The sequence below is a fragment of the Amyelois transitella genome, chromosome 22 (genome assembly GCF_032362555.1).
Source record: "Amyelois transitella isolate CPQ chromosome 22, ilAmyTran1.1, whole genome shotgun sequence".
Lineage (NCBI taxonomy): Eukaryota > Metazoa > Arthropoda > Insecta > Lepidoptera > Pyralidae > Amyelois > Amyelois transitella.
The window spans coordinates 6,924,116-6,950,754 of NC_083525.1; the positions used below are offsets into that span (position 1 = coordinate 6,924,116).

Genomic DNA, 26,639 nt, shown 5'->3' on the forward strand with positions numbered 1-26,639 from the left:
AGCTTCCAGTTGGAGCGAAAGCAAAATGCTGGTAGTGTGAATGGTGCCTAATTTTGTACGTATTCTTCTTGTTTGCGATATGCGTTTAGTTTACTTTCTTATTTCCATAACATTGTTTGACTATTATTTAAAAGCAATTTTAAAATAAATGAATAAATTAATGAATACTCATTGTTAATTAATAAATTCTGAAATTTTAAATACAACATTTACGAACCTTTCCCAAAACTTTTTTGATCGTTTTTATTTTGTACAGCTATCAATTTAGCACAAAGAACGCCTATTTCCAATAGAAAAAAAAAAACTAAAAATGGCAACTGATTATTATCCCACTCGTTTAAGTAGACCATCACGTTCTCGTTATTTTCCATGCAACTTTTCCCATCGTAGTGTGTATTGATCTTGGTCGTATCATATACGCTCAAAAGCATATGGCGGACGTTTTATATATTTTTGCATCGAAAACTGATAAATTCTTTTAGTTATGAGTATCTTGTGACCGCTAGAGCGTATTTGTTAAATTTAGATGATAAACGATAGTTTTTAATGTGTAAATAAGTTTATTATACCTTGAGTCCTGTAATTATTGTATTTTCGTGCGTGGACGTTTTGATCCGTATTGAAAAACGAAAAGTCTGTGATATAAACAATACTTAGGTGATAGAATAATTTCCTGAACACATTTGTAAATATTGTAAAGATATTTTAGAGTTTTAACAAAGTTAATATATTGAGAGAAGACTGAAAAAATTGTGTGCTTGATCTGCGAGTTTTGCTAGCTATGTCAGCTGTGAACTTATTATCGTCTTTGAAAGAGAAACCTAGCGACGATAGCCTGAAGGATGGCTCTATTATTGAAGGTAAGTGCATTTTCTTCTACTTCAACTGTTCTTGATCGAAATTAATTCTTGTAAGAGCCTCACCAGTAAACGTCATATTTCAATGCTTTTTGTAATCATGTCTTGTTTACAATTATCTTTATCTTATTGTAATCCATAGCTTGAAATTAGCTATTTACAATACGTCTGTCTTTTAACGTGTAGTAAAAACCTGCATAGCATAAGTTCAATATGTAGGTCACAAGTGTTGCAGTGTAATCATTACCAACCTACCTAACTGTTTTGGTCTGATATTCTTCTACACACTTATGTTTACGTTTCATAAGCCTATCAAATTCTTTGGTAAAAACAAATACTATGAAATTAAAATCTAAAATAGTATCATTTTCAATTTTCATATTCCATTATCTCAATTGCATCAAAGCCATACAGCTGAATGTGGCCTTTCAGTTTTTTCAAGACTGTTGGCCCTGTCTATGTCGCGAGGGGTATAGGCGTGAATGTATGTATGTATAAAACTATAAAAGACTTACATAAATTTTTTTTGGATATCATTAGAATGACAAGAAGAGAAGATACAAAATCCTCGGTTCAAACTGCTTCTTACTACTTAAAAAATCTGCTTTTTACTTAAAGGTATATATTTTCAATTGCACATGAAGATCTTTCATGTCTAACTGAAAAATAAATCTTATTAGAAAAAGAGATATCAATTATCTTTCTCTTTCTAAATAAAGCAGCTTTATTAGCTGTAAGCTTTAAAGTTCAGTGTGTAAATAGACCCTTTGTATGTTATATACATTTTCAGCTAACCAAAACCTCTATTATCCCTACTTGCCTACAAAATTATAAATGTGAAAGTAGCTCTTGCCTGTCTGTCTGTTATGCTTTCATGCCTAAAACAGTGAAACAATTTTGATGAAAATTGGAATTGGCCTCAAAAAAAGAACATAGACTTAACAAAATTAAAACAGGGGTTAAAAAACAGGATGAAAGATTGATCTTTTATAGCATATGAAGTCACAGACAACAGCTAGTTCTTTAGATTCTCCAACCACTGTAGCATAGCACGCAACAACATTTTTGTAGCACCAAAAGTTATCTCTGTTCTGTTTCACAACATTCTAAGAAGCGAAACAGTGATAGATTTTCGTGGGATAATAACAGCGTCACGTGTACCATGCTAAAGGGGTAGGTAATGAGAAGCTAAGCAGTCATGATGAGGCAAAAGGTAGTTCATAAATCATAATCATTTATTCCTTGAATATGGTTACAATATAGGTTAACTATTTAACCAGTGCTATATTACTGTTTATTTGTTGACTTTTGAGGTGTCTTTTAATATTTTAATAATTTTGAAGGCCACAAAGCTCTCATGCAAGCAACTTAATGTATAACCATAAACTAATTCCACATTGGTTTCCCTGAGGTCAGACAGGTGTCGCTCATCCCTATTTTCTTTGACAATATATCTTTCCCGTGGATGTCGTAAAAAGCGACTAAGGCAAAGGCAAAAAGACTTTGGATTTTTCTTGTGAGTGACGGGCTAGCAATAGTTCTCTATTTGAATGTCAATTCCATAATTAAGCTGTACAGTTGAATGTGGACTTTCAGTATTTTCAAGATTGTTGGATCTGTCTACCCGGCAAGGATATAGATGTGATTTTATGTATTGTGAATTTTTATTGCACAAACACAGTACACAATAAAAAATTTTGTATAGCAAAATTAGTATAATCTACTAGTGAACCATTGAGTCATGCAGGTGTCAAATGTTAAAAAAAATATCAGAACAGATATAGGTACTTACTCAATTAAAACAATTATAAATCATAAACATACATAAATATATAATAAACAGAGACAGTCTTCCCATTTAGATTTTTAAAATTGTCATGTTAAATTAAATGACAATATTGTGTAGTAAACCTTGTCCATGTTTATTTTGTTTTTAACCCACAAAGGAAAAAGAGGTCTGTTATTAGTTTAATGTGTCTGTCTGGCTGTGTCATCATAGCTCACAAACGGATGAAGCTATTTCAATTTAGTTTTTTTTTGTATTGAAGTGAAGGTGATTTACATTCAAGTGTTCTTAGACATGTTTGATCATAATTGGTTGAGCCATTTAAAAGTTGTGGGAGTTGAATGTGGTGAAGGAAGACTGAATGTTGGCGAATGTACTCAAATGAAAGCGCACTGATAGAGAATATTGATGATTTGAAGGAGAGTCGTCTTAGCTTAAGCCCCAATGCAAAAAAGACATGTATTTATGTGTGCCTGTTTGTGCCTGTTTGTCCCTGTCTGTGTATTGTAAATATGTATGAATAGGTACCTATAAATTATATAGTATTAAATAAAAAAAACACAGCCCAAATTTAGTTTCTCATTCCAAAGTAAGAAATAATAAAAGAAACTCAATCTTTAAGTACCTTAGTATGTATTAAGTAATAATTTTTGAGGACTACTTTGAGAATGTCTTTTTTTATTAGTATTACAATATTTGCATATTTTGAAAAAGGTGAAGAAACAGTTTCTGTGAAGCTAGTGTTATGTCACTATATAGTATAAAACAAAGTCGCTATTTTAGTCTGTTTGTCTGTATGCTTAAATATTTAAAATTACGCAACGGATTTTGATGCGGTTTTTTGTAACAGGTAGAGTGATTCAACAGGAAGGTTTTTATGTATAATTTTTTCCGAATTTTGCACCCGTGCGAAGCCGGGGTGGGTCGCTAGTTTTGTAATATTACAGTTAAATGTTTTTTTTTTTGCAAAAAATTGTTTAAACACGTCAAGTTAACACAGTGGCAAGAAAAGCAGATACATTCTGAATCATCATCATCATCATTAACATATGAGTCTACATACATACATACATAAACTCACGCCTCTTTCCCGGAGGGGTAGGCAGAGACTACCTCTTTCCACTTGCCACGATCCCTGCATACTTCCTTTGCTTCATCCACATTCATAACTCTCTTCATGCAAGCTCGGCGGTTTCGGGCACTTTTGACCTGACCCTTCACCAGGACGTCCTTAATTTGATCAAGATATGTTCGTCTAGGTCTTCCCACCCCGACCTTTCCCTCCACACTCTCCTTGTATATCTGCTTAGTCAACCTGTTTTCATTCATCCTCTCCACATGACCGAACCATCTCAACATACCCTTTTCTATTCCTGTAACTACATCTTCTTTCACATCACAACATTCCCTTATCACGCTGTTCCTTATCCGGTCACTCAATTTCACACCCAACATACTCCTTAACGCTCTCATTTCCACTGCATTTATTCTGCTTTCGTGCTTCTTTTGCCATACCCAACTTTCACTCCCATACATTAATGTCGGGACCAACACGCCCCTGTGCACAGCCAGTCGAGCCTTTTTGGATAGTTTCTGACTGCTCATAAAAGCATGCAAAGCTCCATTCACCATGTTCCCCGCGTTCACTCTCCTTTCAATATCACTGTCACACTTGCCATCTGATGTAAACTTTGATCCTAGATATACAAACTCTTTCACTTGCTCAACTTTTTCTCCTCCAATCAAAATATTACATGCTGTCATTTCTTTCTCCATTTCAAAAACCAGTGTTTTAGTTTTACTTACGTTCACTTTCATTCCTTTCTCTTTTAAAGCTTCATGCATACAGTTTACCATCTCCTGTAACTCCTCCGCTGATGACGCCAGTATAACCTGATCGTCGGCATAGAGCAGACATTTGACGAGTAATTCATTCATCCTTAATCCACTTTCAGACTCTTTCAAATCTGTCAAACAACTATGAGTCTACATATCATTAAAAATTCCAATATCGGCCTCACTTATCTTCACCTGTAAACATAAACACTTAGATTTTATTGTTTATCCTTATAATCAAGGAATATCGTCACAGATTATGTAATGTATGTTTATGTATGAATATGACGTAATAATAGGAGTACTTACCCTCTTATAAGGCGATCCACATTACGGATTATTCGCGTCGAAAGCGTAAGAAACCCTGCAACTTTGCATGAGTTCTGTATGATTGTGGTTACCACTTCTATATACTTTACTAGCGACCCGCCCCGGCTTCGCACGGGTGCAAAATTATAATTGTTATTATACATAAAAACCTTCCTCTTGAATAACTGTACCTGTTACAAAAAACCGTATCAAAATCCGTTGCGTAATTTTAAAGATTTAAGCATACAGACAAACAGACTAAAATAGCGACTTTGTTTTATACTATGAAGTGATTCAGAAACATAAATGACCATGTTCATATTTTTCACATGTGAGTCAATAAAGTAAGGTTTACTTCTACCTCCTGCCGAAAATTCCGTTTACATTCTTACCTCTGGAGAGGAGCACCTTTTGATAATGATTGAGTAAGTCAGGTTTTTACACGAAACGACTCCCGTCTGTCTGAACTCCGCCATGGTATAAAGCTGTAAAAAATTAATATGCAGCCTGTTTCCTTTAACGATATGCATGCGAAAGAGATGGAGTGGTCCTTTTTAAAGGGCCGGCAACCACTTGGATCGTGGTTACACATCCAGTTGCCTGAATGTAAACAGGTTCCCGTCACGATGATTTCCCTCACCTTAAGATTATCAGTTAGTACTCGAGCTAATGTACATAACTTCGAAAATAGTCATTGTTCAATACTGAGGTGGGATTTGAAGCTGTGCCTTTATGCGCATCACACATTTTATCCGGGCACCTTACTGTTTCTACCACCACCGTCGCTCTCATTAATTTCATTGCCAAAATTGATACATACATATGTTCACGTCTATATCCCTTGCGGGGTAGACAGAGCCAACAACAGTCTTGAAAAGACTGAATGGCCACGTTCAGCTATTTGGCTTAATGATAGAATTGAGATTCAAATAGTGACAGGTTGCTAACCCGTCGCCTAAAAAAAGAATCCCAAGTTTGCAAAGCCTATCCTAGCCTATCCCTTAGTCGCCTTTTACGACATCCACGGGAAAGATGGAGATGGATGGAGTGGTCCAATTTTTTTTGTATTGGTGCCGGGAACCACACGGCACACCGAAATTGATTGCGTCATAATTATAACCTTTAAATAATGTAACTGGTCCATATGAGTCTTAACTTACCCTCGCAGCCCAGCTCTTGGGCCTTGGCAAGTTTGTAAAGCCTATCCCTTAGTCGCCTTTTACGACATCCAAGGGAAACAGATGGAGTAGTGGTCCTATTCTTATTTGTATTGGTGCCGGGAACCACACGGCACACCGAAATTGATTGCGTCATAATTATAACCTTTAAATAATGTAACTGGTCCATATGAGTCTTAACTTACCCTCGCAGCCCAGCCCTTGGGCCCTGTGCAAGCGCGCTCGGGTGCAGCGCCGCGGGGGAATGAAGGTCAAGGGTCACCCGCCCTTGTGGCCATTGTATTGTCGGAACTGGGGTTGTAATGCGTCCGTTGATTTAATTCACGAGTACTATAGGTATACTATTCATTCATAATGTATTCTTGTATCGCAAATGGCTGTTGAGTAACGTTGAACGAGCGAAGGTAAACTTTAACACGTTTTATTTTCAGAGATTAAACATTATGTATAGTTTAGGTCTGTATCCCTTACCGGGTAGACAGAGTCAACTGTCTTGAAAATACTGATAGGCCACGTTTAGCTGTTTGGCTTAATGATAGAATAGGGATCCCAAGTTTATAAGCCTATCCCTTAGTCGCCTTTTACGTGAAGTCCACGAAAAAGAGATGTCCTATTCTTTTTTCTATAGGTGCCGGGAATCATCAACATTTTCATTTTAGTATCAATTCTAATAGTTTGCCTATATTCCGTGCCCTTTCCGCATCTTTCCTATCGTAAGAGGCGACTAGGGAATAGGCTAATAAACTAGGCATTCTTCTTTTAGGCGATGGGTAAGCAACCTGTCACTATTTGAATCTTAATAACATCTAGGTATACAGCTAAACGTTGCCTTTAGGTCTTAGCGAGACTGTTGGCTTTGACTACCCCGTAAGAGATAAAGACGAGATTGTATGTACGTTAATTTCAAAAAAATAATCTCTTTTTTTACATATTCCATTATTTCTTTGCTCCTTATAGTTGCAGCGTGATGTTATATAGCCTAAAAGCCTTCCTCGATAAATGGTCTATTTAAAATTTAAACGATAAACGCAAAAAGAATTTTTAAATTCGAACCAGTATTTCCTGAGATTAGCGCGTTCAAACAAACTCTTCAGCTTTATAATATGTGACGATGACGAAATAAAGCCTATTGCCGAAAATAATACTTAGTTTATTAGCCTTTCCCTTGACTAGGTATGTACTAGATATTAGTATAGATATTGTGTGTGTGTACGTGCGTATTGATTCCAATAGTAGGTAGATATCTATGCAATATATATTGCACATGCACAATGCACCTGACGCCTAGCCGTCTGGCCGTTCGTCTCTGCACTTGGCCGTGTTACGTAGCAAATTACCAAGTTTAAAATGATTATAATGCCTCGCATTCACGTTCTTTTGTGGATGTGTTTGTGAGTTTAGGACTAAAAACTGTAACCCACATTCGAAATTGGAAATTGAATGTCAAATACAAACAAATGATTGACATTATTATTTAGATAGAGGCCGCCCGCGACTTTGTCCGCGTGGATATCATAACGTAACAATCAATCCCGCGGGTACTTCGGAATAGAGGTACCCTAAGTATGTTTATTTGGTTCTTCAGCTACAACTAAAGTTCATCGTTATCTAGTGCGAAACTTTACGAAAGTTTGTGCGTATGTATGTATGGATATTGATTTATAATATTAAAGGTAGCATTAAGTCGATACTGTAAATAACAAACATGTGATTAACAAATTTCAGTTTTTTATTCATTAAATTATTATTATTACATTCGCAATGTTAAATCAACGGCGATTCGCAATTTTCCATAACGAGGGTAGGTTTGCAAACCGCATATTAATAAAATTGGAATACTTGAGGGTAGTTGTACGTTCAAACGACAAACACGCTACGGCGACCTTCAGTCTTTGAGATTGATCCGTACGCTGCACTTCCTCGCGATCGCGTTAATTAACTCTAATTAGCTTGCATCCGTTTCTACGTAGCTCAGGGCTGGTCTGCCGTATTACGTAAAAACTGTGTACGATTGTCTCTCTGACACCCCTAGTTTTTAATAATCGTTATTTATATTCCAATTTTAAATTTTAATTGTATTTAAATATAGGTTAGTTTTAAGTTAGGTTAATATTTCGCCGCCATTTTGTCGTGTCGTTGATTTTTGCATTATGGTCAGCAAGGAGGTTGCGCCTGTAGTTGACGTAACGAAAAAGAAGAGAAGGAGACGTAGATCAGGGAAGGGATCTGCCTTGAGACGTGCCAGGAGGAGCGCGAAGCTTGCTTCTTTGGAAAAAGTTGTGGGAATTTCTTCGCCGGTGAAGTGCGCTGTGCATGCGTTTCTGATGCGGTATCAGAGTGCTCTGAGGAAGGTGCCGGCGCAGCTGCCGCCGAGGGTCCACGCGGGCCCGCCCTCGAAAAGGGTCAAGCGTGTTTCGTGGCGTGAGTGACGTCATTCTTTATCTTTGGATTTTTTTAAAAAAATTTGTAGCTAAAAAAATCTGTATTTATAAATTGTTTTTGAGTGACCTGAAAGGCTTCTAATATCTTCTGTTATAATCAGGCATGAGAAGACGAATTATCTTTTAAATAATCAATCGAACTATGTTTGACTTTATATCAACTTTTTATTTTATAGTAAAAATATCTACCGGTCTTTATCGCGGCCCTTTTAATATCAACATGACTTGTGTTATTTTTGAGTACCTATACAATCAAAAACTTTGAATCTTCATGTTTTTGCAAATATATCGAGGTGAAAAATTACAAACGAAACAGTCATAAAATTTTGTCAACATTGTTTTGATAGTAAGTGTCGTTTGAAGCTCGGCACGGCCTTGGTTATGCAAAGAATGTCTATTTTCGTCGCGGCTCCTGCTACACGATGCTATCGCTCGTGTTTACTCGATAATTGCACGTTGGTGCATACAATTGTTATGTCAAGTTGCCATCTTTGGGATGAGCTAAAGGCTGAACTAAAAGTTCACAGCTGGGGACATCATATGAGATAGATGTATCGGAACTTTTGGTAAATATCGATAGGAGGATGAATCTACCTATATCTATTTATGCTTGAATCTTTATAACTACCTAACGTATTTTGTTGCGGGCTCTTTTAAAACGTACGAGTAATTTAAGGTTTATATGTCGGTAGGTATATAACATCAGCAATGCACCCGTGTGAAGCCGAGGCGGGTCGCCAGTTGTTAAAATACATAAAATTTTTAAAACAAAACCTAAACGAAACTATGTTGAGGAAATAACACCACGAAATTAAGATGGTTTTATGGATATTGTTTATTATAGGTATATATCTAGTTATAATTTACCAACTCATAATTTACAGCCAACTCCCAATTATTTTACCGGGGCGGTAAGAAGTGAAATGTTTAAAAAACATCAATCTTAATTGCAAATGATGCCACGAACCGTATTATGTTGAGAGTTTGTGACCGGAGCATTAAAAACCGTTGACTGACAAGATTATCTGTGGTTTTTAACACGTTGCTTGAACTTTGCAGGTGTATTGAACTTTGTTTTATTTATATTTATTATTATTGGCCAGGTTTATTAGTTTCGAAACATACAAGTGTGTATCACAGGAGACAGAGATTATTTCGAGATTTCTGTATTCTGTGAGTGTAGATATTGGTTTCTCTCTTCAACCGTAGGGTGCGACCCATAACACAAAACAATGTATATCTCTAAATTCAGGACTTTATGTATTATTCATCTTTTTCGTTAGAACTAAAAAGTCGTGTAGAAAACATTAAGCAGACCCAATAAAAGAAATGATCAAACTCCTGAACTTTGCCTTTGTTGCTTACTTCTGGATATGGTGGTCAAACAGCCACTAACACAATCTGGGTTCGGAAAGCGATCATCAGAATCACGTTGCTCAGACGGCTGTCACTCGTCGGTTACACCCTCACTTACCATACGGGGGTTTTCTTCTCAGGAAGAGCGTAACTAGTACAAATTTCATTTAGACAGCAATTTCACAATACATTTCCTTCGTCTCCAGGTCACGATGAGTCCATATCGGCGAGCGGGGGCGGCGACCCGGCTGTGCTCGCGATGGGCCCCGCCCGCCGACCGCTCACCTACACGCGGGACGAGCTGATGCGCCTGCGCAACTCGCCGCTCGTCAAGAAGGGGCTCGAGAACGCGTTCGTCGGCTGCGAAGCTTTGGCCCTGTGAGTACATCAATAGCTCTTAGTAACTTTAGGTAGGAGCCTTCTATAAGTGAGTCCTACTAGCAGACCTCTCACCTTTACTCGGTACCAGCTGATGCCCCTGCGCAACTTATCTCGCGCCAAGAAGGGTTCAAGAACGGGTTAGTGGCCTGCGAAGACTTGGCCTTGTGAGTTTGATATCCAATAAAGGGAGGATGATTCAAGGCGCTTTTATTTCAGACGTTATTGGCCCAATAAATTGCCACTTACACGATTTACCTCCCCTAACAACCTTGGTACAGTGGCATTGAATCCATTGGATGCATACTACTTCATTTAGTTTAATTTCCATCGTTTCAAAATGCGTTAACTTTTTTCTTAATTTTTGTTAATTACTTCATTTGTAATATTATTTACGAACACTATTAAGCTTTTTAAATGAAATATAATCTATGTGAATTTGTTTCAGCGTGCTGAAGAGACGTTCCGATTCGCCGAACGAAGACGACCGAGGTGCGAGAGGGGACGCCCCTAACGAAAACCATAAGGTGAGATTGTATATTATTGATCGGCTTTATTCGAAAACATATTTAGTTGATTATTTCAACGGAAAAGTCTTAAAATAATGTTTCATGAAATTTTCTGTTCTGAAGTTCCACGATTTAAAACATGTAAGAGTTCTAAAAAGGCTAACAAATTGACATAAATACAATATTTACCTTGTTCGAAATTCGTTAATTTTGTTAACACTGTAGTAGTAGTTGATAGAAGTATTAAGTATTTATTTATACAAAATGTAATAATGTAGTTTTCTGAACGTGAAACTTGTTTGGCCAGGGCGTGTACGGGCGCGACCGCGAGCGGCGGTCGGCGGACCCGCGGGAGCGCGTGCGCAAGGAGAGCGAGACCGGCGCGGGCGGCGTCGGCATCGTGCTGTCTCCGCAACGCAGGTATGTACCTACAGTATCTCTTATGAGGGAGATGGGACTAATGGTCACAGTATGTACTTGAAGGCTATTATTTAACTGGGTGTCTTAAAGAGATGAGGTTCAAAGATAGTGATAAGTTAAGCTATAATATATAGCTTTACATTTTCTTTTACAAAATGCGTAGACAAGAAATGCACTCATTATGTTTTTTCTTCGGTGTCAGATCAGACCATCCCTTTACGTTCTTCAGTTCAATATTATTTATCATTTATTTTATCACAGTCAGTCTATTTATAAACATTATACACGTGTAATGATGATACGGGTGTTAAAGAGAGTAGGTATTGCTTAAGGTCGAACTTCCTAGGACCAAATTTCGAATGTCTTGAAAAAGGGGAGATGTTAGGAATACCCGTAATCGTCAAATATGCATGAAAAGAGTAATGAGCGTGGATTAAGCGAGAAAGGATCGTAGCAAGCGAGAATCCACAGTCTCTGCCTACCCCATTGGAAAACAGGCGCGATGGTATGTACGGCTTAGGGTGCGATCGAGATAAGAGACCCAAAGTTGTAATTTTAGAGAGATAAAAAGTGAAAAATACTTTAACAAAATAGTTGAGAAAATTAATGGCGTCCAATAAATTTGACATATCGCAGGTCGTTCACGTCGGGCTGCGGCGCGCCGACGGCGGCGGCGCCCCCCGCGCCCCCGCACGTGGCGCGCACGCGGCCCGAGTCCCCGCTGGCCGCCGCGCCCGCCGCCGCCGCGCCCGCCGCCAAGACCGACCAGGGTAATGTCAATTTTTACTCTTTTTTTTTTTCTTTAAACCTGCACAGAAAGAGCTTCGTCTCTGGCTGACTGGCTTTGCCGTGTGGTTCCCGGCACGATTAAAAAAGAAAAATATAGTACCACCACTCCATCTCGTTCCCATGGATGTCGTAAAAGGCGACTAAGGGATAGGCTTATAAACTTAGGATTTTTCTTTTAGGCGATGGGCTTGCAACCTGTCACTATTTGAATCTCAATTTTATCTTTAAGCTAAACGTGGCCTGTCAGTCTTTCAAAACTATTGAATCTGTCTACCCCGCAAGGGATATAGACGTGATTGTGTTTATGTATGTATCAATGGTAATTTTACCGAAATATCTTCAGCCCGCCCAGGCGGACATTTTAATGGCTTTTGGCTCTAACTGTTCTGTATTAATGCAGATTCATTACACCCTAAAGCCTAGATCAAAAATAAAATTGTTTGTACTAAAAAATGCAGATCAAAGGTGATGTTCGTGTGAAGATTTTAACGGAACGTTGTATAGTCTGCTGACATTTTTGTTATTAAAATTGTAAAAGAAAAATCCATTCTTATTTGTTTGTTAATAAATTTTATTTATTTCTTTAAGTTACATATTAATTTGTGAAAGGAATTAATTTCATACGTACATACATATTACCACGTCTATATTCCTTGCGGGTTGAACAGAACCAACAGTCTTAAAAACACCCAAAGGTCACGTTCACCTTATGGCGAAATGATTGAATTGAGATCCAAATTATGCTAGCCCATTGCGCACACGAGGAATCCCATGTTTATAAGCCTATCCATTAGTCACCTTTTACGAGCCAATGGGTAAGACATAGACTGCGGGAAAGCACACACAAACTGTATTCTTAACATGTTTACTATGAAAAAGATTTAAGATTTTATATATACATGTGTTTATCTTATTCTAAGCACTTAGTTGTATTCTGTTATGTTTAATAAATAAATAAATATTGTCAGCGGGCGCCGGCCGCCGCATCGGCTCCGGCCGCATCATGGTGCGCGACGTGCCGGCCGACTCGTGGGGCGACGAGCGCGACTACCGCGCGGAGCCCTACCGCCCGCCGCACAGCCGCGGCGGCGACGCCCGCCCCGCCAACGACAGGTGACGCCGCTAGATTCGACTGACTCACTGACGCGACACGTTGAAGATACATACGTACATACATATTATCACGTCTATATCCCTTGTGGGGTAGACAGAGCCAACAGTCTTGTAAAGACTGATAGGCCACGTTCAGCTATTTGGCTTTAAGATAGAATTGAGATTCAAATAGTGACAGGTTGCTAGCCCATCGCCTAAAAGATGAATCCCAAGTTTGTAAGCCTAGCCCTTAGTCGCCTTTTGCGACATCCATGGGATAGAGATGGAGTGGTCCTATTCTTTTTTTCTATTGGTGCCGGGAACCACACGGCACGATGAAGATCACCATCCCAAAAGCACAAGAGTGCTTTTGGCTCTACAACAAAAAGAAATGTGCCCATTTTTTTATACAAGTTAGCACGGTGGCATCTATACTAATGTTATAAAGCTGAAGAGTTTGTTTGTTTGTTTGAAAGCGCTCATCTCAGGAACTAATGGTTCGAATTGAAATTTTTTTTTGTATTGAATAGACCATTTATCGAGTAAGGCTTTAGGCTATATAACATCACGGTGCAAGTATTAGGAGGAATGGAAAATGTGAAAAAAATACGGGGTAAATTATTCATCCTTGAGGGCTTCAATGATGCCCAAAATAACTTTTCCACGCGGACGAAGTCGCGGACACAGCTTGTATTGCATATTTGCATAAGATATAAATTTTAGTGCCGAGAATACTCGGTGCGAGCGCTTCAAATATTTTATGTAATTTTACATAGAATATGTGAAATTTTGTCCTAAGGCCAGCATACTCAATTATTCATGTCAGTGAGTGAGACTGGTACTTAATTTAGAGAGATCATAGACATACCATTACAAATACAGATCCAAATAATAGATACAAAACAATTATACAGAAAAAAAAATGATTATCAATCTTTGAACACTCAATAATAAATATTTATAAACAAATAACTAACAAACTGACTTAACAATGTTAAAATATACTTACTGTATTTATAAGACCTTGATTTCGACAATAGTCTAAATAGAAAATATTATTGCGAATCTCCTCTTTATAGATACATAATAAAGCATATCTATATATATAAAACTCTTCCGTTACTGAGTGACTGACTGACAGACAACGCACAGTCGAAACTACTGGTCGTAGACAGCTGAAATTTGGAATGTAGGTTCCTTGGGATATGTAGGGGAGCACTAAGAAAGGATTTTTGGAAATTCAACCCCCAAGGGGGGGAAAAGGGGTAAAAACGTTTCTATGAAAAATCTTATTCCTTGGGTTTATAAACTTGAAACTTGGCATGAACACGTACATAGGCAAGTAAATATGTTTGACATTATAAGTTTTTTCAAACTACCCTCCAATCGTGATTTAGGGGGTGCGATTGGGTGACTGATTTATTAACGCACAGCCGAAACCGCTCGGTATAGGAGTCTGAGATTTTGAACAGAGGTTCCTTTAGTAACATAAGTGAGCACTAAGAAGGGATTTTTGAAATGTCAACCCCCAAGGGGGGGAAACGGGATAAACTGAGCCGGGGCTGCGGGAAAGTTCTAACGAGATACCGTGGCCCCGGAACGCAAAGGGCAACTGAAGGAACGAGGTGGGTTTTAGTCAGTAAAAGTCTGACACTCCCTTCCGTTCCACCCAAAGCGGGAGAGGTCATTTGATGATTTCCCATCCTTAAAAAAAAGACTTTGTATGACAACTTTCAGTCGTCTCTTTAACATACATAATAACATACATAATTATGTACATACATGCATAACATTAATAACATCACGCCTTTAAATCCCTATTTTGTGTTAACACTACCCATACAAACAGCTAAAAGGAAACAAGTGAAGAGACGAAATTTGCCCGCATCCATTTTCACCTAAATTCTTAACGTTAATGAGATTTACTTTTTATTATCAAGTCAACCTAATAGCCTCACATGTACGTATAACTTCGTAAGAATTTTCTTTCAACTCCTAACCGTTGAGGAGTTGTACCTTCCATCATCAGCTCATTCACATGGGATGATGACTATCAGACGCAAATACTTAAACAGATCTATGAAATTGTCAAAAACGTAATTGCCTGTAAATTTGAGGTTTGCCCTTGATTTCCCTGGAATACCATCATCAGATCCTGACTAGGTAACAACGGGACCAACTTGAAAGTATACTCTACCGAACAAAAAAAGAATCACGTAAATCGGTCCATAAATCTTGGCGTAATCGGTATGCATAAATAAAACACCCGAATTTTATTTTCTATTAACTATCACGAGGCTACATCATCCCTGAGTAACACAGGCTATATTTAATTCCAGTTGTAACAAGATTTCAGCCTGTGGAAGAAAAAGCCCTGTCGAGATCATTAAATAACGCTATATATAACCGAATTACACGTGGGCGAAGCCGCGGGCGGAAAGCTAGTGTATCTATAAAGAGGAGATTCGCAATAATATTTTCTATTTAGACTATTATCGAAATCAAGGTCTTATAATTATATAGATATGTAATAATTTTATTTATTTAAATTCCAGATACGACCGCCGCTCGTTCAGCCGAGACTCCTACTCCTCTGACATCAAGAGGGAGAGGGACGATAGATTCAACAACGAGAAGGGCCGAGACAGGTTAGTGTAGACATACACTAAGGGATTCCCCTCACGTGGATATTTTGGAGAATAGCCATGGTAGACATACATTTGCTGGGCGCTCAGCTCCCGTGGTAATATTCGACTGTAGCCATGTTATTTATTTTGTGCCGTGTGGTTTTCTGTATTCAAGAATTGAATCGCTCTATATCTTACCGATGGATGTCGTGAAAAACAACGAAAGGAACAGCTTATGAACTTACGATTTATCATTTAAATGCGACGGGTTTGCAAACTGTCACTATCGTTAAGCCATACAGCTGGAACGTGACCTTTCGAGCTCTGTCTACCCCGTAAGTAATAAAGACGTGACTTTATGTATGTGTGTTGTGTTGGTTCTGTAATTTTTGAGGTTTTTTTTAAACAAACAAATGATTTAAGATGCTCTCGGAGCATCGATGGCATACTGGTTAAGTCATCAGATTCGTACTCGTATGTGGTTGAAATGAATCCGGGTTTGAATCTATACACGACCATAAAGTAATGGTCCTTTTTCTAAATTACGCTAACCGCTATTCATATGGTGAGAAAAAAAATAATTAAATGACACAATCCGAAGATTTAGCACAAATTTTCTAATACACTGTCTGATTGAACGAAATATTTATAACAGTGTAAATTTTATTTTAATTTTTATACTATCGATAAGCCAAATAGCTGAACGTGGCCGATCAGTCTTTTCAAGACTGTTGGCTCTGTCTTCCCCACAAGGGATATAGACGTGACCATATGTATGTATATGTAAATTTTATTCTGGTTTTCATTACAGAGAGGACAACCGCAGATCTGGTGGTCGCTTCTCTCAACGTCGATTTGAGAAAGAAGATGAACCCGAATGGTAAGTCATAATTAAGTTTTAACGATTGTATTGTTTGAACTATTTTTTTATTGTCACACTATTTGTATCTCAATTCTATCATCAAGCCAAAAAGTTGAACGTTGCCGTATCAGTCTTTGCGAGTCTGTTGGCTCTGTCTACGCCGCAAGGGATATAGACGTGACTATATGTATGTATGTATTTTTTTAACCGCCTTCAAAAAAACAATGGTGGTTCTCAGGTGGACCTGTATGTGTGTAGCTTTGTCCGCGTTTGTATCGCATATCGCTGAACCGATTTTGATGCTGTTGTCGAGAATGTGTTTGTTACACTTAGGAGAAGGTTTAAGAAATTTAATCGACTTCAAAAAGGAGGATAATATTATTTTCATGTTTTTATCGATGGGTAATCATTTTATATAAATAATCTCATTGACGTTTTATTTTTGGCGAATGAGATGATGGTGTTAATATAGATTAACTTACCTTAATAGAAATCTATATGAATAAGTTAATTATTGCCGTGTGGTTCCCGGCACTATTACAAAAAAGAATAGGACCACTCCATCTCTTTCCCATGGATGTCGTAAAAGGCGACTAAGGGATAGGCTTATAAACTTAGGATTCCTCTTTTAGGCGATGGGCTAGCAACCTGTCACTATTTGAATCTCGGTTCTATCATTAAGCCAAATAGCTGAACGTGGCCATTCAGTCTTTTCAAGACTGTTGGCTCTGTCTACCCCGCAAGGGATATAGACGTGACCATATGTATGTATGTATGTATGTAATTATTGTCATGTTCAGGTTTAGTGGAGGGCCCACATCTCAGCTGGAGACGATAGAGCTGCGCGGCTTCGACGAACCCACCAAGAAGGCCAGCCAGCCGCCCGCCAAAGAAGAGGTATATTTTAAAAAAATAAGTTACATATCGTCGGGGTTAGTTCAAATCCGCGTAACTAGCATTAGATAATTCCGCGTATTCAAATTCAAAATTTTTATTCATTACTATAGGATACTATATATCGCTTAATAATTGTCAAAACGTATGGTTTAACAACATTGGTTGACGTCAAATAAATTACTTTAAAACTAAGTTTACTGCCGCTTCCAAAGCGTCAGTGCAGAAGAAGCGGTAACAAACTGCACTGCAGCATTTTCTTCTTTTTTTTTTTTAAGTTTTCGCGGGCAATTCACGCAAAATCTTGTTAGGCTGCCACCGACTTGAAACGAGTTCATTTCGACCAAGAGATAGAACACATTACTAATTACTTTTTACGTAAAAATGAGCTTAAAATTACATAATTGAATTAATAAAGTTATTAAGTTTTAACCTTCCCCTGTAAAACTGGATCTATTGCAGATACGCACCTTTTACGTATGGTAGATTCGCGGATTTGCACTATCCCCGACGATATATACATACATAGATATAGACTGGTCTATATTAGTCGAAAAATTTTATTCATTGTAATGGGACATATGTATGGAAAAGAACCCTAATACATTGGTGTGATGTGAAAGGCCCATATCGACCTGACCGCGAGTAGAACATTACATTAAATATTTTGATTACAGAAATGGAATGGGTCCCGGGCCCGGGCGGACACCTCGTCGCCGGAGACGTCCAGCAACAGTAACGCCAGCGGCAGCACTGCGCCGGCGGCGGACAACAACGTGAGTTGCTTTTGTTTTTTTTTTTTTGCTCTTTTACGGCCGCGGATACCTGCCATTTAAGCCTCTTCATGATTTATTAAAAATGTCTTGTCAGTATTTGTCCTGTTTTATGCTAAGTAATATTTTACACGTCATGCCTATACTTTGCGGGGTAGACAGAGCCAACAGTCTTTAAAAGAATAAAATGCCAAGTTCAGCTTTATTATTATAAGGCTTTATGTTGGAATTCAAATTCAAATAGTGACAGGTTGCTAGCCCATCGCCTGCAAGAGGAATCCCAAGTGTACAATAATATTCCTGAGTCACCTTTTACGACATCCATGGAAAAGAAAGATGGAGCGGTTCTATTCTAAAGTGCCGGACAACACACGGCAATTTAAATTTCTATTTGTGTAATAACTTGGCTTGAGATAAATATCTAGACCAAAATGAACAAGGCTAACAAAGAGTCAAGTTGTAAAGTATTTTCATTGGCGTTTATAATACCCGGTTATCCCTGTTAAAAGAATAAAAAACTTAATATAATTCATGAACACTTTCGCATTTAAAATATTATAGTATGACTAGCTTTCCGCCCGCGGCTTCGCCCACGTGTAATTCGGTTATATATAGCGTTTTTTAATGATCTCGACAGGGCTTTTTCTTCCACAGGCTGAAATCTTGTTACAACTGGAATTAAATATAGCCTGTGTTACTCAGGGATGATGTAGCTTTCTAATGGTAAATGTTTGAAATCGATTCAGTAGCTTCGGAGTTTATCGATTACATGTGTAAACAAATATAGTCTGATAGTCATCATCCCATGTGAATGAGCTGATGATGGAAGGTACAACTCCTCAACGGTTAGGAGTTGAAAGAAAATTCTTACGAAGTTATACGTACATGTGAGGCTATTAGGTTGACCTGATAATAAAAAGTAAATCTCATTAACGTTAAGAATTTAGGTGAAAATGGATGCGGACAAATTTCGTCTCTTCACTTGTTTCCTTTTAGCTGTTTGTATGGGTAGTGTTAACACAAAATAGGGATTTAAAGGCGTGATGTTATTAATGTTATGCATGTATGTACATAATTATGTATGTTATTATGTATGTTAAAGAGACGACTGAAAGTTGTCATACAAAGTCTTTTTTTTTAAGGATGGGAAATCATCAAATGACCTCTCCCGCTCTGGGTGGAACGGAAGGGAGTGTCAGACTTTTACTGACTAAAACCCACCTCGTTCCTTCAGTTGCCCTTTGCGTTCCGGGGCCACGGTATCTCGTTAGAACTTTCCCGCAGCCCCGGCTTAGTTTATCCCGTTTCCCCCCTTGGGGGTTGACATTTCAAAAATCCCTTCTTAGTGCTCACTTATGTTACTAAAGGAACCTCTGTTCAAAATCTCAGACTCCTATACCGAGCGGTTTCGGCTGTGCGTTAATAAATCAGTCACCCAATCGCACCCCCTAAATCACGATTGGAGGGTAGTTTGAAAAAACTTATAATGTCAAACATATTTACTTGCCTATGTACGTGTTCATGCCAAGTTTCAAGTTTATAAACCCAAGGAATAAGATTTTTCATAGAAACGTTTTTACCCCTTTTCCCCCCCTTGGGGGTTGAATTTCCAAAAATCCTTTCTTAGTGCTCCCCTACATATCCTAAGGAACCTACATTCCAAATTTCAGCTGTCTACGACTAGTAGTTTCGACTGTGCGTTGTCTGTCAGTCAGTCACTCAGTAACGGAAGAGTTTTATATATATAGATTGAGCTATTGTAATTCGGTTTGACAGGAGAAAGAGGCCGTTGTCGAGAATAAGCCGGAAGAGGGCGTGACTGGTGATCAGCAAGACTTCAATTTGGACGACTTCCTCAAATTCGACACCATTCCTGACGTGCTCACGGTGAGTATAGTCTGTCGTCTCTATCCCACACAGGGTAGACAGAGCTGAGAGTTTCAGTAAGATTGTAAGGCTACGTTAAGCTAGTCTTTTTTTTTATCGGAGTTGACGGGTAGCCCCCCCGGGTCTTCAATCAGGAGAGTGTGGGACTCCTGGCACGTAATGTACCAGCCTACCCACTAAAACCCCTCAATGCGCCCTTCTTGTCATTTTGAGGACATCATGGGATTGCAAGCATTTCACCACAGTCACATTTCAAGAGTTTAGGTGTGACGAGTGACCAGTCAGTTGCTGGCCAAGTTTCCATCCCAGGATCGAGAAGTGACCCTAGTGAGGCAGTAGGGGGCGCATGATAAAGACCACGAAAGCTAGATAAGCCTTACCAGCCACATTTAGATATCATCAGGTCGTTGGATGCCCATAGCATATAAATGCCCATAAATGAAGAATCCCCAGATGTTGAGCCGAAGAAGTCGCCGGCCTTTTCGCTGACAGACTAGCATGCAAGTTTGTACCAGATGAATGTGCCTTTACCCTTAATCGTCGCTTACGACATTCATGGGAAATAAATCAAGTGATCCTATTCTCTATAATAACATTGAGAAATTGATTAAGATGTTGTCAATTGTAAGCCGAGTCCGGCTCGCTCTTGGCCGGTTTTTTTTTTTATGTCAAAATATATTGTTTCAGAACGGGAGCGGTGAGTCGGAGCGAGGCAGCCGCTTCAGCCGCTGGTTCCGCCGCGAGAGCCCCACCAACGAGGGCAGACATTACGAGAGGCTGTTGCATAATATTATGGACGGTGAGTTATACACATACATACATATGGTCACGTCTATATCCCTTGCGGGGTAGACAGAGCCAACAGTCTTGAAAAGACTGAACGGCCACGGTCAGCTATTTGGCTTTGAATGAGATTCAAATAGTGAGGTTGCTAGCCCATCGCCTAAAAAAGAATCCCAAGTTGGTAAGCCTATCCCTTAGTCGCCTTTTACGACATCCATGGGAAAGAGATGGAGTGGTCCTATTATTTTTTGTATTGGTGCCGGGAACCACACGGCACATACACAAATATCATAATTATTATATTATATACATCAGGAAGTATGCAGAGATCGTGGCAAGTGGAAAGATGTAGTCTCTGCCTACTGCTCTGGGAAAGAGGCGTGATTTTATGTTATGTTATAATTATCATGTCTTTATCATTTGCGAGGTACAGAGCCTGAAAGACTGAATGGCCGCCTACTATTAATTTATTTGTCCAAATATGTCTTGGGGAGAAAGTGGTTGTGAATTCTTTTGAATAAGAACTAAAGTAGATAGAATACAAGTTGATTTTTTCGTTTTTCACTTGGGGAAGATTAAGACGAAGATCATGTTTGTTTGTTATATTTTTATTGCAATAATTTAAACAAAATTTACATGTAATATGACATAGTTCATTATAAAAATAAGAATTCTCGTCAAATTATTTATCTATTAAAATAAATTTCAAATATACCTAGCCAGGTATTTACCGACATTTGGAAATTATTCGCAGATCCATTCAGTTGTGTGAATGTGAAGGTTTCATCGCGATGTTTTCCTTCACCGTGTGAGCATCTGTTCAGCACTTGATTTTCATCTGTTCACATAATTATTGAATTTTTGAATGGAAATAATAGCACTTGATGTTCATTCACGTTCGTCTGGTCACATAATTATTGAATTTTTTTAACGGAAATAATGATTTTGGTTGTCAGAGGCGGAGAGCGCGCCCCGCTCGCCGCCGCACGCGTTCGCGCCGATCTCGCCCGCGCGCCCGCCCTCGCTGCTGCAGCTGCTGCGACAGCACGACGGTCAGCACATACACACATACATATATACATATACCTTAACAGCATATTAAACTCTGCTGCTGGACTGAACCCTCTACAGAATGTTATATATGTTACTAGCGATAGCGACCCGCCCCGGCTTCGCACGGGTGCAAAATTATAAATGTTATTATACATAAAAACCTTCCTCTTGAATCACTCTACCTGTTACAAAAAACCGCATCAAAATCCGTTGCGTAATTTTAAAGATTTAAGCATACAGACAAACAGACTAAAATAGCGACTTTGTTTTATACTATGTAGTGATAATGTACAGGGGTGTTATATATGTTATAGAACTGCGGATTATCTGAATGATTTCAATAATTTTACTTACAACAAATCTGCTTTAGTCGCCAGACTGATTGACCAGCATTATCAAGAAAAAAAACCTGAATGATAAAAACATCTGGCTTGAGATTGGCGCAGGAACCTCCTTACTAAACTAACTTTTCTATTCTAAGTTTGGATAAAGTTGACGATGTTAAAGAAAAATTATGCAGTGCAGTTTGTTGCCGCTTCCTTTGAACTGACGCTTTTGAAGGGGCAGTAAACTTAAGTATTAAATGATTTATTTGACGTCAACCAATGTTGCGAAAAACCAAAAGAATCAAGTTATGTTGAAATGTCCCATTATAATGAATAATTTTTATTTGTTTTTTTTTCAAGAAATTTGTGACTATAAACTCAAATTTGGCATTCGCCATTACTACCTACAAAGCGCGTGCCCCGACACGCACTTGACCATTATTTTTTTCAATCATAATTGTATATTTTCTCCACACAGCGCCCTCTGCCGGATCTAACGCGAGTGGCAACGCCATGGGCGGGAAAATCCACAGCTTGGAAGAGCTCGAGGCCCGACTGAGGCCGCAGCACGCGCCGCCGACACACGAACACGATCTGTCTGCTTTTAAGCGACTGGTGAGTTATATATTTATTTAAATATTATAATACATACATACATAAAATCAAGCCTTTTTCCCGGAGAGGTAGGCAGAGACTACCTCTTTCCACTTGCCACGATCTCTGCATATTTCCTTCGCTTCATCCACATTCATAACTCTTCATGCAAGCTCGGCGGTTTCGGGTACTTTTGACCTGTCCCTTTTACCTTACCTTTGCATTTAAATATTATAATAGGTTCTTCATTATGGGCTGTCACTAAGCGATAACCAAACGACATGTGCGCTCTGATTGGTTGAATAAGTCACGTGTCCCTTTCTTCTCCTCTGCCATTGGTCGCTATGGAGTGTAAACAAATCGGTTGCTCGTGTGTTTTTGTTAAGTTTTTAATGTTGCTACTGTATAAAATAGTGTTATTTTATTACTTATCTTTATCAAAGTAGATATATTTTGTGGTAGGTATAAATACATATATTTATTTAGTTTTGGTTGACTGGTAGCTAATGCTTCTGGCATTAAGTCCGCCAATTGCGTCAAAATAAATAAATAAATCCATATTGAAGGATACAAAAACTGCCAATGTTAACATGGATCAATCAGAGAGCTGTGTGTTATGTGCCGCATTTTTGAAAGCGTAAAAATTAAAAGCTCGTCTGTAATTAGTCGAACCGTTTAGAACCTTACAAATGGATTATCCGTAAGATTATCAATTTACCACGTGAGGTCGCAAATTGATAAATTTGCGAAAATGTAGACGTAAGATAATACAATTCGTCTCTCGTTTAGAATCTTACGAAAATTTATAAATTTCCTAGGAATTTTATAATCGTCCGGTTCTTGTTATTTTACATATACCTATCTTCTTCCTCCTGATTTTAGTCCCGGTTGCATCCTCACCTTTCTAAAGAGGAGCTGGAGAGGAGTCCGGGGTATACCTGATCATTTGACTCAGGTTTTTACACGACGCGACTCCCATCTCACCTCCGAAACCTTCACAGAGGATCCTCGTAGATCATTAATTTACATAATGTACTGAATGTACAGGTTTCCTCATGATTTATTCCCTCTTTCTTGTCTTCATTTCCGCTCTTATTCTCCACTAGCGACCCGCCCCGGCCTCGCACGGGTGCAAAATTATAAATGTTATTATACATAAAAACCTTCCTCTTGAATCACTCTACCTGTTACAAAAAACCGCATCAAAATCCGTTGCGTAATTTTAAAGATTTAAGCATACAGACAAACAGACTAAAATAGCGACTTTGTTTTATACTATGTAGTGATATATGTAGTTTTTCTGGTAGACAATGCGGCATTTAGTCCGCACTTTGTACAATTTTTTTTTGTTCAATAAAGTTTTAAATAAATAAATAGTTGAGAGTGAACAGCTTTATACCCGTTGTTTCAGCTGGCGCAGGTGTCGGGCGGGCACGCGGTCCCCGCCGACCAGCCCAGGCCGCCGCCGCAGCCGCTCAGCATCATGCAGGTATACTGTTCGCCAGTATACTGTTCATCTGTCCCGTGTCCACACACATAGTGTGAAGCTAGGTTGTAGACGAAGGGTCCCAAGTTTATACTATAATCGCTTTTTACCACATTGAGAATTAGGAATTTGGATATTTTACTTGTTCAATATATATAGATTTCCTAAGGATAATAATGCCATTTTGTAATCTGTCGGTATGTGTACCTTAATAAATAAATAAATATAATAAACAAAAAGAGATGGAGTGGTCTCTTTTTTCTGTGTATATAAATATAATAAACAAAAAGAGATGGAGTGGTCTCTTTTTTCCGTGTTGTGTGGTTCCAGGGTGCAATAGGAAAAATATATTATTGTGTATATATATATATATATATATTGATTTGAGTTATATATATATATATATATATATATATTGATTTGAGTTTTATATATATATATATATATATATATATATATATATATATATATATATATATATATATATATATATATATATATATATATATATATAAACTCAAATATATATATATATATATATATATATATATATATATATAACTCAAATATATATATATATTTATTACTCAAATATATAAATATATATATATATATATATATATATTTGAGTTTTATATATATATATATATATATATATATATATATATATATATATATATATATATATATATAAAACTCAAATCAATATATATATATACACAAATAAATCAATTCATACCCAATCAGGTAATTACACGAAAGCCATTTCAAATTGAAGTTATTCCCATTTGAGTTGTCATCTCTGGATAGTAACTCGCGGTGTTTACTGAGACCCTTGCAGTGTCACGTTCTTGAAAAACATACGACACCGTCTGACCATCGAAACCTTCACAGAACGGAACGTCCCAAATCATTAATTTTTCATAACACCATTACAGATGTTGAACAAGAGTGTGGAACAACAGCAGAAGTCTCAACAGCAGCCGCAGATCCCGTCGGAGCTCCTTTACAAGCTCCTGCAGGTCCAGGTGAACGGCTTCACACCATGTTGTCACGTCTCCATCACATACACGGGATGGACAGTGCCAATAGCAACCTGTCACTGTTTGAATCTCAATTCTATCATTCTTTTTAACTGTTGGCTCTGTTTATCCCACAAGGGATATAGACGTGACCATATGTATGTATGGACAATGCCGAGTCTTGGAAAGACTGAAAGGCCACATTCAGCTGTATGGCTTAATTAATGGGGATGAAATTCAAATAGTGACAGTTTGCTAGCCCATTGCTAGACTTTTATGTTTTCTGGGTAATGGAGTGTCGGTAACAATCAACCTGACTCACCCAATCCAGGATCCATGGTCAAAGGCATACTACCCCGGCCCCATCTCCAGAGTCGTGAGGATGCGACCGGGATTAAAGCTAGGAGTAAGGAGCCGTGTAGGTAATAACACTAATGTATGGGTGCAGTTGAAGAGGCTGTCTATGTAGATAGTACCACTGAAACCCTTTCTCATGGCTGTCGTTAGGGAATTAGAGACATTTACCTAGTGCAGTTTTTACCATTAATAATCCCCAAATTACAATAATGGGAAGGAGAAAAGGGAGGCTTATGCATTGGCGCAGCGGTAGTGCGCTTGTCTGTGACACAGTAGGCCCCGGGTTTGAATCCCGGCCAGTTTATTTTTATAAATATTATAAAATATATTCGAGGCTGACTCAATCTGTAAAATCTATACAGATATTATATGTATTTATTTTAAAAAAAAATGGAAGAAATTTTGATTCTTCAGTCGTCACGCTTTGGCAAGATTCTTTAAAAATTAACACTCTCACTTTGTCAACAGCGTCAGCAACAACAGCAGCAGCAACAACAGCAACAACAACAACAACAGCAGCAGCAACAACAACAACAATCAGTTGACATGGGCATCCACAGCGCTGACAGGGAACTGCTGCAGAGGCCCGAGGCGCAGGCCATTGTTCACGGTCAGTTTGTGTTGTAGCTATTTCTATTATTCCTTTCTATGTTCCTCCTGGTTTAAGTCATGGTTGCATCCTCACCACACTGGAGAGGAGCCCGGGGTATGCCTGTGACCATGGACCCTGGATTAGATCTCGTCTCACCTCTGCAACCTTTGCAAAAACGAAACTAATTCATATTGGATCATGGTTACACATCCAGTTGCCTATTATTGCAGGTTAATTTTAGATGTTTTAGCTTGCCGTAAGAGCATCGGATAGTATTCAAACTAATGTACGTAATTTCGAAATTAGTTACTCGGCTGAGGTGGAATTTAAATTACACACATTACTTGCTGTGTTTTTGCCGGGCACCTTACTATGCCATGTGGTTCTTGGCACTTTAGAATGGGACCACTCTGTAAGTTTTTACCATGGATG

General features: G+C 38.3%; 1 protein-coding gene across 2 annotated transcripts in view; it reads left to right on the top strand.

Moving 5' to 3' along the window:
* Window positions 1-396: 396 nt before the first annotated feature.
* LOC106130005 (eukaryotic translation initiation factor 4E transporter) overlaps window positions 397-26,639 on the top strand; it is a 36,130-nt gene continuing 9,887 nt past the window's right edge. The window contains exons 1-17 of one of the 2 annotated variants that reach the window (XM_060950567.1): window positions 397-860; window positions 9,970-10,141; window positions 10,590-10,668; window positions 10,958-11,070; window positions 11,707-11,840; window positions 12,828-12,972; window positions 15,507-15,599; window positions 16,390-16,458; window positions 17,241-17,337; window positions 18,012-18,110; window positions 19,884-19,994; window positions 20,682-20,793; window positions 21,734-21,829; window positions 22,635-22,771; window positions 24,162-24,239; window positions 25,175-25,264; window positions 26,084-26,225. In XM_060950567.1, the coding sequence (XP_060806550.1) occupies window positions 782-860; window positions 9,970-10,141; window positions 10,590-10,668; window positions 10,958-11,070; window positions 11,707-11,840; window positions 12,828-12,972; window positions 15,507-15,599; window positions 16,390-16,458; window positions 17,241-17,337; window positions 18,012-18,110; window positions 19,884-19,994; window positions 20,682-20,793; window positions 21,734-21,829; window positions 22,635-22,771; window positions 24,162-24,239; window positions 25,175-25,264; window positions 26,084-26,225 (1,846 nt within the window). In that variant the 5' untranslated portion in view covers window positions 397-781. Of the gene's footprint in view, window positions 861-8,083; window positions 8,388-9,969; window positions 10,142-10,589; window positions 10,669-10,957; window positions 11,071-11,706; window positions 11,841-12,827; window positions 12,973-15,506; window positions 15,600-16,389; window positions 16,459-17,240; window positions 17,338-18,011; window positions 18,111-19,883; window positions 19,995-20,681; window positions 20,794-21,733; window positions 21,830-22,634; window positions 22,772-24,161; window positions 24,240-25,174; window positions 25,265-26,083; window positions 26,226-26,639 lie in introns of those variants that run through there. The other variant, XM_060950568.1, reaches the window with a different exon arrangement.